This window comes from Nuphar pumila, chromosome 1, assembly GCF_984573655.1.
Source record: "Nuphar pumila chromosome 1, dmNupPumi1.hap1.1, whole genome shotgun sequence".
NCBI lineage: Eukaryota > Viridiplantae > Streptophyta > Magnoliopsida > Nymphaeales > Nymphaeaceae > Nuphar > Nuphar pumila.
In genome coordinates, this window is record NC_143249.1 from 52,895,498 (window position 1) to 52,908,808 (window position 13,311).

At 36.4% G+C, this 13,311-nt stretch overlaps 1 protein-coding gene across 1 annotated transcript; it reads right to left on the minus strand.

Moving 5' to 3' along the window:
* Nucleotides 1-488: 488 nt before the first annotated feature.
* On the minus strand, nucleotides 489-10,080 carry LOC149848927 (heme A synthase COX15-like). The gene is made up of 9 exons (XM_090012900.1): nucleotides 9,972-10,080; nucleotides 8,982-9,289; nucleotides 4,448-4,673; nucleotides 4,116-4,361; nucleotides 3,931-4,041; nucleotides 3,469-3,600; nucleotides 1,166-1,331; nucleotides 1,007-1,071; nucleotides 489-877 (listed from the first exon to the last, which is right to left on the minus strand). Exons 1-8 carry the CDS (start codon nucleotides 10,059-10,061, stop codon nucleotides 1,067-1,069), a joined length of 1,284 nt encoding a protein of 427 aa, XP_089869026.1. The 5' UTR covers nucleotides 10,062-10,080; the 3' UTR covers nucleotides 489-877; nucleotides 1,007-1,066.
* Nucleotides 10,081-13,311: the final 3,231 nt, after the last annotated feature.

Below are 13,311 nucleotides of genomic sequence, written 5' to 3' on the forward strand. Positions count from 1 at the left end.
GTAGTTCACCAGTTCCCACACCGGTGAACATTTCGACTGCTCCGACAACGCTCTTCCTAGTTTTAATCTCAGCTTTTCAACTGCATTTCAAACAGCCACAGAAGTGGAAGTGGTAAATTCTCAGCTGAACCATTCCACTTATCCCAAATAACCATGTGGATTTGTTAAAACCACATTTTTTGAGGATTCCGTATTTGCAACCTTAGCTGCCACCGACTGGCAGTTCCAAAACAAGGCCTAATTAGAACCAAACTTTTGAGAGCCACTTCAAAATTACCCTTTTAAAGAAAATAAATTACATATTTCATGAAACTCACAAATCAATTCTTCATTCCTCTGTGGGAACTAGGCATTAAAATCCATAAAAGTGAACAGCCACCAAGTGAGCGGTTTCGCACTCACAACCATTAATCATTTCTCAACATACCGTGCACCATGGAAAAGAAAGAAAAAGCAGTCCAACAATGTGTCAGCAAGTTCATACAAATTCACCCTTCACAATCAAGGTTTCGTTTCTTATTTCATAAATAAAATTTAGACAACACATCCCAAGAGAAAAAAAAATTATTAGCCATCAGCACGTTCTATCACGATAATTGTTTGCTTTTGTCACTATAATTATATCTTCAATCGTCTGAAATCAAAACCTCATTCGAGCCGAGCATTCGATGGCTATTTGACTTCCAAAAAACTTGATGAATGCTCCTACATTATTCTGAGACAACTTCTAACTGACTTGCATTTGCAGGTTGCTACAAAGAAATACATCTGCTACACTTACGTTAAGCTGAGTGTTGCATGAAACCAAATGAACGAGTTTTCAAGCGGTAAAATGACAATCTGCAGCACCTTAACTCTGTTTTAGATAAATTAATCTCTGCCATGAACAGAGAAAGAAGGTTAATTCCAAGATGAGTGCGATTTCAGCAATATATGACGAAAAAAATTGAAAACTATGATATCACGGTGAAAAAAAATTGAAGATGAATGGATCTCTGACACAAACCTCTTAACATAAAAAGATGGATTGGCCAAAGCCTGGATGAACAAGATAACAGTCTTCATATCAGCCTACATCAAAAAGTAGCACTCAATTGTCATGTTTGTAGATCCCAACTTCCAGAATAGTGAATAAAATTAGATAAGAGTCACAAGGTTTACCCACCGGATTTTGGTAGTGAAGCCAAAGACTTGAGAAGGGCTGGAGATGGCTTCCTCACAGTGTGAGCAAGGATGATCGTCATTGTCAACAATGTCAATGCCCCAGCTTGGTGTGCAGTTCCCAGCGAAACAGGAACATACGTCAGAAGAGTAGATATGCCTAGAGTAACCTGCATGGTTTCAAATGAATGAAGAACCCTTTTGTCATGTTAAGGGATATAAATACAGCTTTTTGTCATGTTTGGAAACATTTGTACAATTACAGTATACACCCTTTAGGGTGAAACAACAATCTAGGCTTAGAGCCATAAGCAAAAGATGACACCAACTAAAGCATGAGGAACATGTACTGGCCCATCAACTCGCTACAGCAGCTCTGATAAAGAACTAGTGTCCAGCACAATTAGCTGAGTCAAAATATTAACCCCACGTAATGTGGTTTTCTTAGTCATTGATTTCATGCAAGATCACAAGTGTTGAGTGGATTAGAGAATAAAAACTTTACCAAGTAAATATTCATCGATGTTCATTTTATATTCTGATCAGATTTCTCCAATTTTAGCAACGACGGTAAGCATGAATGCTGTCTATTGATGGGAAAGAAAACTTAAGCATTAAAAATGCAGCCTAGCTGCGTCTTCTAGATTAGCAATGCTTACCTTCATAACCTAGGTGGTCCCCAATTTCCAGTAGGAGAGGGGCCCAGTAAGCTTGAAATTTCTTTTTAGCTTTCAGTTACTCACGTGCACAATCCAAAGACTTTATATAGATCAGTTGTGTACACAATCAGAGCCGGACCTGTCAAGAGGCCAATGAGACTTGGGCCTCAGGCCCCTGGGCCAAAAAAAATTTTAGGGGCCCATTTTTAATAGGGATTCCATTTTTAATGAGGACCAAAAACAACAAAAAAAATTTTAGGGGCCCCAAAAAAATTGCAGGCGCTACCCTCTAACTCCTACTATCAGTAGGGGGCTCAAAAAATTCCGAGGCGCTGCTCCTAAACTCCTACTATTAATAATTAAGAGACATATTTTTAGGGAGCCCATTTTTAATAGGGGCTCAAAAAATTTTGAAGCCCTGCCCCAGAACTCCTGCTATTAATAGGAGGCCCATTTTTTCCCTCCGCCTCAAGCCCCATAAAACACAGGTACGGCCCTGTACACAATATTATCCTACAAAAAAAGGATTTTAAGGGTCTGTTCGGATATAAATCCAGAAATTTAATTTTTAAGTTTTCTGATCTGAGTTTTTAAACCTCTAGTTTTTTAAAATCTGGAAACATGTAATGTTTGGATGTACTTCAAAAATCTAGAAAAAAATACCAAATTAAAGTTCCCCTTGTTTGGCCATTTATTTGAAGTTATAGAATATCTTCACCCTCCACCCAGGTGTTCTGCCTTCATTTTTCATACTTTTGAACAGATTAATTGCTGATTATAATTCATGCTGCATGCCATAACACAGTGTCATGGCATTCCATTACATGAAGCTACGCCCTTGCCTAGGGAGATCAATTGCATAGGTGATAGAAGAAGACTTGTCATGGTGATTGAAGTGGGCTCCACCCTCCATCCAAACATCTCTAATCTCAATTACAACAGGATTTTCAAGAGAGGCTTGAAATAATAGCATTCCACAAACTATATTTCTAACAAGCATTTCATTAAAAGTTTGGTATGCAGATCCTAATTCGGTGTCATCTGCACAGCTGATATGAGCTTGCTTGCACGATAGTATGGTAGAAGAAGACATTCTCAGTAGGGGAGCTAGAGAAGAGAATGCCTAGGGCAGACAATCGATGAACTCATCAAGGAAAGATGAAGCGATGAACTCCAATCGATGTGAGGGCTCACCAAAACAGCCTCAATAGGCCAGAAAACCACCAAACTGTGGGTCTTTCCGCATCAGATTCACCGGAGATAACCCATCCACAGCCGAGATTCATCGGATGATTCGGGAAGGAGATGGAGAGGTGTGGAAGATGTTTTGTTTTTCTGTGAGAGAGAGAGAGAGGCATAACAGGGGTTGGGGGTGTGAGGCGGGGGAGCCCCATGTTTTAGGATAAAAAGTCTTCACATATTTTTTGGGTTTTCATAAATCCAAGTATTCATTGGATTAAAAAAATTCTGGTTTTTCTTAATAATCCTATTTTTACTTATCAAGTTTGACTAGCCAAACACCTGAACATAAATAATCTGTTTTTATTTTTCCATTATCTCATTTATCTGGATATTCAGGTCTAACCAAACAGGCCCTAAATGGGTAAAACAAGGAAAAAATGACTTAATTTGCCTAAGCAGTAATTACCTGTAGAGTTGCCATGCCTACAGTACTTCCAATTAGGGATTGAATTCCTGGATGAATGTCTAGTTTTCTTGTTGTAAGCCACATTGCCCCAATAGCAAACAGTGTTGCTGTTGCAAGAATTCGGTGATCAAGCTGCAAAATAAAATATTCAAAAATAAGAATGTAAATATCCTATTCCACTAGGGAAACACAGTGTAAAATGAAAAAACTAGCTCCTAGTCTAGTAGTTTAGTAGTTCCAATTTTGTAAGCCAAAGATGAAATCAAACCATCAATAGTAGAAAGAATTGGATGTATCAACTGATGTCTATTCATCTATTAAGTATATAGGGTATATGTTTACAAAACTAAGAACTGCAAATGTTATGACACGGATACACTAATATTACGATGAATACAGTTACTAGTTACAGGGAGTGACATACACCACCAGTCTAGCCATGAATGAAGAAACAAAAGTTACCTGAACCATAGATGTATTCTCAAAAAAAATTCGAAAAATTGGCTTGAGGTAAAAAATGTCATCAGGAATCCATGTATCGCCCATCTTTGGAAATGTATTGAATGCACGGCCCTGACAATAGAGTCCACTAGTGAAAAATGTCACTTATAAACAGAAAAGATGAACAAAACAGCATCTTTCCATACCGCATCATTTCCAGCAACAAAGGCTCCAGAGATAGAAGTGACGCCCACCAAAATGCTCATAGGTAGAATGAACCTGCGGACTTTAGCAGCTCCATGAACCCACTGCATGGTTCCCGTGGGTGGCTCTGGCATAACAACTGAAAGAGCAGTCCATAGCATGCCACAGTAGATTACAAAAGCAGATGTAAGATGTGCAGCCAGACGGTAAGCACTAACCCTTGGTTCAACGTACTCAGATACTGGTTCCTAGAAAAAGAAAGAACTACAGTTGAATATATAGCTGAATTGACTGACAACTTCCAATTACCTAACCGTACTTGAGAAACACTTACATCAAGGCCACTCTTCACCATCCACCAGCCAACAAATCCCTGTCCAGCACCAAGTGCAAAGAGAGCAGAAAGCCTCAGTCCTAGTTGACGGGTAATATACCCTTTAGCAAGAAAATATGTGCAAGGCACAGCAAAGATGATGCCCAATCCCCTTCCCCACATACGATGTGCATATTCCATCCAATATATGAATTTGAATTTTTCCAGACTCATGCCTCTGTTTATTCTGCATAATGTCATGTTCCAATTAAGATTACCAACAATAATAAATAGCATATCTCTTTGAGACATTGCAACAAATAAATGTGAAGGTCTACAAGAAATTGAAAAAGGCACAATGTACACAACCAAAATGTTGTCGAACAGGGCACACAGAAAATCTACCAGTAAAGAAATCTCTTCATCAGTCTATCCAAATTAAAAGACAAAGGTGGAGATATTACAATAACCTTTTTACCTTTAGAAGCCAAGATATTCTAATAACTATGTCAAAATTTCCACGTGCACAGCTTGAATTTTACAACTAGAGGATTCTAAATAAACTACATGAGAAAACTGACCTCTCAACTGACAAAATAATCTAACCAAAAGAGGAACAGTAAAAATGAATAACCACCAGTAGCACCAGAGCGCCTGTGTGCATGGGTCTGTGTGTGTGTGTGAAGAGAGAGAGAGAGAGAATGCACCTGTGCAAGTGTTTCACTTGACCAACAATACCATCAATACAGCTACAGTCAGAGTGAGTATATTTTTCACTCAACTGCAAAAATATACCAAGGTTGTAACATGTGTACATCTTTGCATGTATCTATTAAAATTCTTCAAGAAAATCCACATGAATAAAAGGGTTGCCCTTGTATGTTCCAGAAACTGAACCAAGCTACTAATGTTTCCTAACACCATGATAATAACAATTGGAATCTGATTGTGAAACTAGCTTATGTCAAATTTTATTATGAGAACAAATAAAATTAATAAATGTATTAAAATAAGTCTACATATTAAGTAAATTGAATTTTCTTAAAGATATGCATATGAAAAAATTTAAAAAAAAACAACTACCCTTTTAAACAACTTATACTCTTTTTTTTATATTTACACGAAGAAATCACCCTCAGGTTCAGTGACCTAGCCTCACTGGCTCTGCCTGCCGTACTTATGGTTGTTGTCCTGACAGTGTAAAACTCTGTGGGCTTACCTCTTGCACCCAGGGAGTCACGACGCTTTGGCTTGCGCAAGGGGTGATGCCCATGGGATTTGAACCTAGACCACCTACCTAGCAGCCTAGGACCCATCCCACTATGCCAAACCCATTTGGGGCTTATACAAGTTATAATTGAATAAGAAAATAAGAAACTCTGAAAAGATTAAGCATTTTGTCCATAATTAGGAAGAAATTGAAAAAAATAATTATAAATATGTACATGGAAAAAAGTGTTAAAAAATGCATACCGTTGAGGATACTGCATATATGAATTGAGAGGTATATCAGAAAAAATAGAAGGCATTGGAGATGTCATTGGAATGGAAAACCAATAGGGATATGGAGTCATTCTTGCTTTTTGATGAGTTGGATCTCTTTGCACATTCTCTGTTTATAGACTAACCTAGTAGAAACAAATAGCTGCCTTCCATAATAGCCACTTAAAAATGAAAAGGCATGCCATTGAAAATGAAAAGGATGTGTTCGGCATGGTTAAAATAGTAGGAATCATCTCTTGGATCATATTTCTTTGACGTAAAAATATGATTTTATGGGTGTTGAAAATTTGATACATTGTGGGACGTTGATTTCTCAACCCTGCAAAATCTTACATACATATTTGAATAACATGATCCAAACACCAAATTTTACTAACCCAAACATGTAGATCACATGAGTAGGGTCAGATGTGCAAAAAACATTAAAAGTTTTAAAATATTCAATTTGTTACTAGGGGGTTCCCTATATATATATATATATATAGGGTAACTAAAATATGTTCACCAACCAAATATGTTTACCGGTGTGAACTAAGATTTTTATAGTTTTTTTATTTTTTTTCAAAAATTTCAGCGTAAAGATGTGATCTAGACGCTTGGTTTTATAGAAACGGACTCTTGGATCATCCAATTACGATGTATAAGATGGATCTTTTAAGGGTTGCGGCTTAGAATTTTCATAAATATTCAAGCATAAAAAATCACATTTCCAGAATTTGAAAAAAAATAAAAAAACTATGAAAATCTTGATTCATACCAGCAAACATATTTGGTTGGTAAACATATTCCAGTTCTCGTTCTGCCCTATAGGTTTTATGTGTTCTATGATATATCTGAACCGTTAGATGTGTTTAGCATGACTGATTTAGTGAGAATCGACTCTTGGATCATGTTTTTTTGACGAAAGTACATGTTTTGATGAGCCAAAAAAACTTGTACCTTCATAGCCATTGATTTTGGATTACCGGAAAAACTTGTATACAGGTCAGATTTAGGCAATTCATAAGCCGGTTCCCACTAAATAAAACCTATAAATCACATCTACGGTGTTAGATGTGCGAAAAAATACTTAAAACTATGATTTTTGAAGGGCCCTAATGAGACCTAATGAAAAAGGAGGACTAAGGAACACATTACTATATATATATATATATATATATATATATATAGGATAATATAAACTTAGACAAACTTTACTTGTTTACCAAGTCATGATAACTAGTAAGAATAAATAAATTACTTTCTTTCATAGAATATGTGAATGAATTGATTACAACTATAGAACAATCAAGTAGTTGTTTATACTTCACGTAGACAAGTGTATAATGAGGCTACTTTTAATAAAATAATAAATATCATAATAAAGTGTTTAAATGTAATATAGGGCTTTAGTATTTAGATGGAATAGATTCAAGAAATGCAGTAAAAATATTGTAGTTACATTAAATTATAAAACTTCCTACTTTCATCCAGCACATTACATCATTTTTAACATTAAAAAAATATTAAAAAAACATAATATTTAAAAACACAAGTAAACAAAAATTTTGAATAACTCATGTCTCAACATTTTAACAGGTTCCCCATGCATTTCCTACATGTTTCAAAAATGTTGGGTTTAACACTGAATATGAAGCCCTGAACCAAGGATTGAGATGTTTGATCGAATTGATAGCACGAAAGGTTCACGTTCGAGGTGATTTAATGTTGGTGATCTGACAAGTCACAGGAGTATAGAAGACCAAACATAAGAAATCGACTCCCTATGTCGATATTGTCTCGAAATTGATAAGAAAGTTTGAATCATGTGAATTTTCTCACATTGAAAGAATTAGCAATCAATTCGTTAATAGCCAGGCAAACCTTGCCTCAATCGCCAAATGGAACAAGGGCAGGATCAAACGACATTCTCTATCAAAAAGCTAGAAAGCCAGCCTATGATGAGAAAGAGAAAGCAAGTTCGATAGAGGTCAATTATCAAGCCCCAAAAGATGGAAAACCTTGGTTCCATGATATCAAGAGTGTGGGGGGTCAGTATAAGTGATGAACTATAGAAACAGATCAAGGCCTTTGGTAATACCTTTCCAAAATGTAGATCCTTGCTTCCAAGAGGCATTCCTTACCCAGTTTGCAGGAGGTTCATAAAGTTTAGATTTATTTTTAAGGAAAGAGGTTCATACAGCTTGTTTATTGGCTAATCTCCATTTATTTTTAAGGAAAGAGGTTCATGCAGCTTGTTTATTGGCTAATCTCCATATCCATCTGCATGGAAGGGACTTCTTGAGATGGACAAGATTCTTGATTCCCAAAGTAATTTACAAAAGCATGCAATATCAAGGATTACTTTTGATCGACTATTCGGGCGTATTTAGTCACACTAAGCACCGGCCTAACAAGGCGCAATAGATACTCTGAAGCAGTGGTCTGTACGAATACGATGCCTTTGAAGGCAAAAATGGAATGAGTGATCCTAGTAGGGTTCCAACAATGAGGGTATCATCGTACCATCCATAATAGCTTAAGTGAATATTTTGCCATAATTTTTTGTTGAAACTTCCATGTTTAACAGGGAAAACGCTACGCTTGTTCGAGGGCACAGACATGCCATTTAGGATTCGGGTAATCATTTGCCAGAAATTTTAGCAGCATCTCCCTGTTAACGAGAAAAATGTTACGTTCCTTTTAGCTCAGAGAGCAACTTGTCAGAAATTTCGGCAACACCTTTCGTGTGCATAAGGACATGCATCCTCCAAGAACAATGAATGGCGGGGTTGGTTTGTGGGAACTGAAAAAACCCATTCAATTGAATTCATAATTGTATATCATTAGCAAAGTATGTGAAACATGAAAACCAAAACTGAGGACAGTCAATGCCCTTTCCCTGTTTCTTTGGTCAATACAGATGCTGCTGATCAAAATAAATTTTCCATTATATGGAATCCAATTTTACATTTACAAAAAAAGAAATTCATGATGAAACCAAAATGGGTAATAAATTTGAGATAGCATGGAATGCAGATTCATAAACAAGCATGGTTTGGATTGCACTAACCTCTTGTACTCAGGAGACTCTTGGTACTTCTCAAATTCGAGCTCCCATTCTTCCTGTGACAGAGGAGGAAGCCTGCCTGTGAATTTCCAGTCAGTCATCGAGAGGCCAGACCGTGTAAGCCTTGTCACACCACCAAGCACCACCATACTAAACACCCAAGCAGCACAACTAAAGAGCCAAATTCCAACCTTCTTCTGGGCATCAGGCCCTTTTGTTACGAGCATCGAGATCCCAGCCTTTGTAATATCCGCAGACAAGAACAAAGTCGATGTAGTAGACATGTTTCTTGATGGTGGGGCATAGAAACCCTGCTATTATCAACCCAATAATTCAGAAAGAAAATAAAAAATGTGTTCCTATGATGCACAACCGCAAAAACGAAATTTAAAACCCAAAAAAACAAGAGTGAAAACTAAAAACTCAGAAACTATATGTAAGTAAGCTAGATAAAATGCAAGTATCTACTAAAAACGCCATTAAATACAAAAAATCAGGCATTGAGAGTAAAATTTAAGAAATAAACCAAATAAACTTAAGATGCAACCGCACATTATTAAAAAGAAATACAAGAAAGGGGGCAAACTCAAAACGTAGATTTTAAAAAAAGGAGAAGAATATTAAGCTAGCTAATTCAAAAAGTAACAAAAAACAGGTTTGTTTGTGGGAAATACCCAAAAAATCCACAATGAAAATCGTTGCTTGAATAACTTAAGAAATTTAAATAAAAAGGACACCAAATACTAAAAAACAGGAGGAAAAAATCAATAATCTGGATAAGGATCGAGCGAAAGAAATGAACAGACAATCACATTGGGAAAAAAAGATACAGATTAAAAGGGGAAATTTTGAAACCTAGATAACAGAATTTAAAGGAAGAAGATTGAGCAAACCAATTCGAAGAATACCAAAAAGTACGACTATTTCGTGATCAGAATGGAATGAACAGAAGTAAAAGCAAGGGGAGAAAAGGGTGGGAAACAAAAACCTAACCTTCTGAACGAATCGGTTGAAGAAGAGGGAGGAGCTCCAGCCGGCGATCTCCCTGCCGGAGATCGAGGGAGAGGAAACCCTAGAAGCCATTCCGGCCTCATTGGAAACCCTAGAGAGGAGGGGCGGCCTGCCTCGCCGGAGGAGGGAAACCAATCGACTCTGGAACATCGGTTACTTGCAGCTCCAGCCAAACGGGGAAAAACGTGGAAAAGGAATTATCCTCTTCTTTCTACTTCTTCTTTGTAAATCTTTTTTCCTTTTCTTATTGGGATCAGGGTTTCGAAGAAGAGCGGCCACTGATTCTAAAACAGCCGAGGGAGTCCCGAGAAGCAAATGGAACGCGGGAAGCAGGATACTTTGCCTTTGATATACGGTGCTGTCTATGTTTAAACAGAAAATGACCGTACTGTACGGCTTGATTTGAGCTCCTAAAAACTTTATAATCTTTTTTTATTTTTAAGGATATTTAAAATGATAAATATTCGATATCTTGCAAATTTATATTTTATTGTGATAAAATTGTATCATGATAAAAATGTATCTCCATTCAACTAATTTCAACTCAGAAACTCAAATCTCTCGCATAAATTTATTAGTGATTTTTTGGTAAAATTGAAACCACGAAAATCATAATACCTTACTTTTTTATATATATTTTATGAAATTGTAAAAATATATACGAAAACTTCACTTACCACTTACTACTAAATTTGCAAATATCTTATTTTTTTATATACTTTCTGAAATCACATAAATTTATCTGCACCTACCACTTACCACCAAATTCACAACTATCTTACTTATTCGCATATATGACACAATATCGCATAAATTTATCTATAAAACTCCACTAAATTCGCAAATATATTACTTATTCGCATATACTACACGATCTCGCATGACGTAATTTGTGAATCGCCTTATGTCACAACTATTTGTGAAAGTATGATACGTGCAATATTGTTTATTTATTGTGAAATGTTTTTTTGAATCATATATAAACTCGCTATGTTCCCCAACTTGACTATTTTTGCATAATCTAGGTTTTTTTTTTGGGTTTTTTGTCTCCAACTAGTGGTCCCTCAAACCCGCTTCCCTTCTAGTAACTATTTTCGTCAAATATTTTTTGGCAAATATTCTCGATAAAAATTTATTGGAGGCATTTCATCGATGTTTAACCATTGGCGATGTGTTTTTTCAGTAAGCACAATATGCCATTTTGTTTAACAACTAAATCAATTATTGTTTCGTTTTGTTTAACAGTTGAATGAAAGAGTGTTCACTTTTGGATTGAGTAAAAAATTCATTGGAATTGACTTACAACAACAACAACTACGCCTTCATCCCAAAACAATTGGGGTCGGCGATATGAACCAAAAAAGAAAATCATTTTGGGTCTTCCACATGAATCCTTCTCCTCCAATCATTTCTATCCAATGTCATGTCCTCGGTGAGGTTCAAAGCATTCATATCCTTTCCTATCACCTCCATCCATGTCTTCCTAGGCCTACCCCGACCTCTTTTAACTAATATATTTTCCCATTTTTCCATCCTTCTAACTGGAGCATCATTAGGCCTTCGCCGAATATGTCCAAACCACCGTAAACGATTCTCTCTCATCTTATTTGCAATGGGTGCAACGCCTACCTTCTTACGTATCTCCTTGTTCTGAATCTTATCTTTTATTATATTTCCACACATCCATCTCAGCATACGCATCTCAGCTACACTCATTTTTTGAATATGATGTCTCTTGGCAGCCCAACATTTCGTACCATATAGTAAAGTGGGCCTAATAAGAATTAACTTATTTGAATAAAATTAATTTGGATTGCAAAATTCTCAGCCAATTGAAAGAGTCATCCTACATACATCGATTTTACTGGTACCAAGTATACCAATGGTTTTTAACATTGATGGAGGAAACGAATTGTGCACCCTCTTTTAGAGATCATTGTGCAGTTTTGGAATCCGACAACTAACACATTCTAGTTCAGAGATCTTGAGATGACCAACACATTGGAGGACGTGGCATGAATCACTGGACTAAAGTGTCATGGAGAGGCAGTGAGTGGCACAAGGTGGGGAGATTTTAAACACTTGTATGATATTTATTTACCAGTAGATGATGATGTGTTTGAAGACGATAAGATCAAATTTTCATGGCTTAGGAGCTATTATGACCCCAGTAAGGCAAGGAGGATGAAGGCGAAACTACAGTGTGTTGGAGAGAAGGATGGTAGTAGGGTGAACAAGATAGTGAGAGCATTCTTGTTATACTTCTTTGGCTCATGTTTATTCATCGACACCGGTTGGAAGTTGGTTCATGCATCGTACATCAAACTCTTGAAAGACCTAGATCATGTCGATCAATACGCATGGGGAGCAATGGGAGAACAAATGTAAGAAGGGTATACGACACATTGTCATTTCCCACCCACCCTGGATCGTGCCCTCTCCTCATCTCACCTCCACCCCTCCTCCCGAGCCCTCGACCCTCCCTCTCTGCTCACTGCGGGAGAGGTTCCTTCTTCATTCCTCTCTCTCTCTCTCTCATTTTCTTTCTTCTTCTTCTTCTTCTTCTTCTTTATGGTTGATAGAGATGGCACAAAACAGGCAGCTGGAAGTAATAGACCTAATTTGAAACCTACTTTTGATTTAGGGTTTCGAATTAATGCTTTTTTATCTAGAGTTTTGAATTAGGGCTTTTGGAATTGAGGTTTAAGTTAAGTTTTAAATTAGGGTTTTTTGATTTAGGGCTTTTCAAAGTAGGATTTGAATTAGGGTTTCAAATTCGAAATTTTTGAATTAGGGTTTAAGTTAAGTTTCAAATTAGGGCTTTTTGATTTAGGGTTTCAATTTAGGGCTTTTCGAAGTAGGATTTGAATTAGGGTTTCAAATTAGAACTTTTTGAATTAGGGCTTTTCGATTTTGGGTTTCAAATTAAGGCTTTTCGAATTAGGGTTTTGATTTAGATCTTTTTGAATTAAGGTTTCAAATTAGAGCTTTTTGAATTAGGGTTTTTTGTATTAGGATTTCAAATTAGGGCTTTTCAAAGTAGGGTTTCGAATTGTGGCTTTTTTTTATTAGGACTTTTTATACTTAAAATTTTTATATCAAAGAATATGATTTTTTATTTTTCATCAAATTACATAATTTTCATATTTTTTGGTATTTGGTTTAAGTTCGAGATTTATATTCGAGGCTAAAATCCATAATAAACATGTTCAAACACTCATATAGTGTGGTGAATCGGGCCATATGATTTGAAACAAAGTTATTCGACCAATTATCCATGTGTCCAAGTTGTCCACACAACAAGCAATCAAACATCGGATAG

What these genes read in the sequence shown, in the direction of transcription:
- LOC149848927 (XM_090012900.1), bottom strand. Translation starts at nt 10,061, where the DNA reads ATGGCTTCTAGGGTTTCCTCTCCCTCGATCTCCGGCAGGGAGATCGCC. An exon ending in TGGTGAAGAGTGGCCTTGAT is followed by an intron (nt 4,362 to 4,447) that starts GTAAGTGTTTCT and finishes TTCTTTTTCTAG; the next exon opens with GAACCAGTATCTGAGTACGT. An exon ending in AGAATACATCTATGGTTCAG is followed by an intron (nt 3,601 to 3,930) that starts GTAACTTTTGTT and finishes TTTATTTTGCAG; the next exon opens with CTTGATCACCGAATTCTTGC.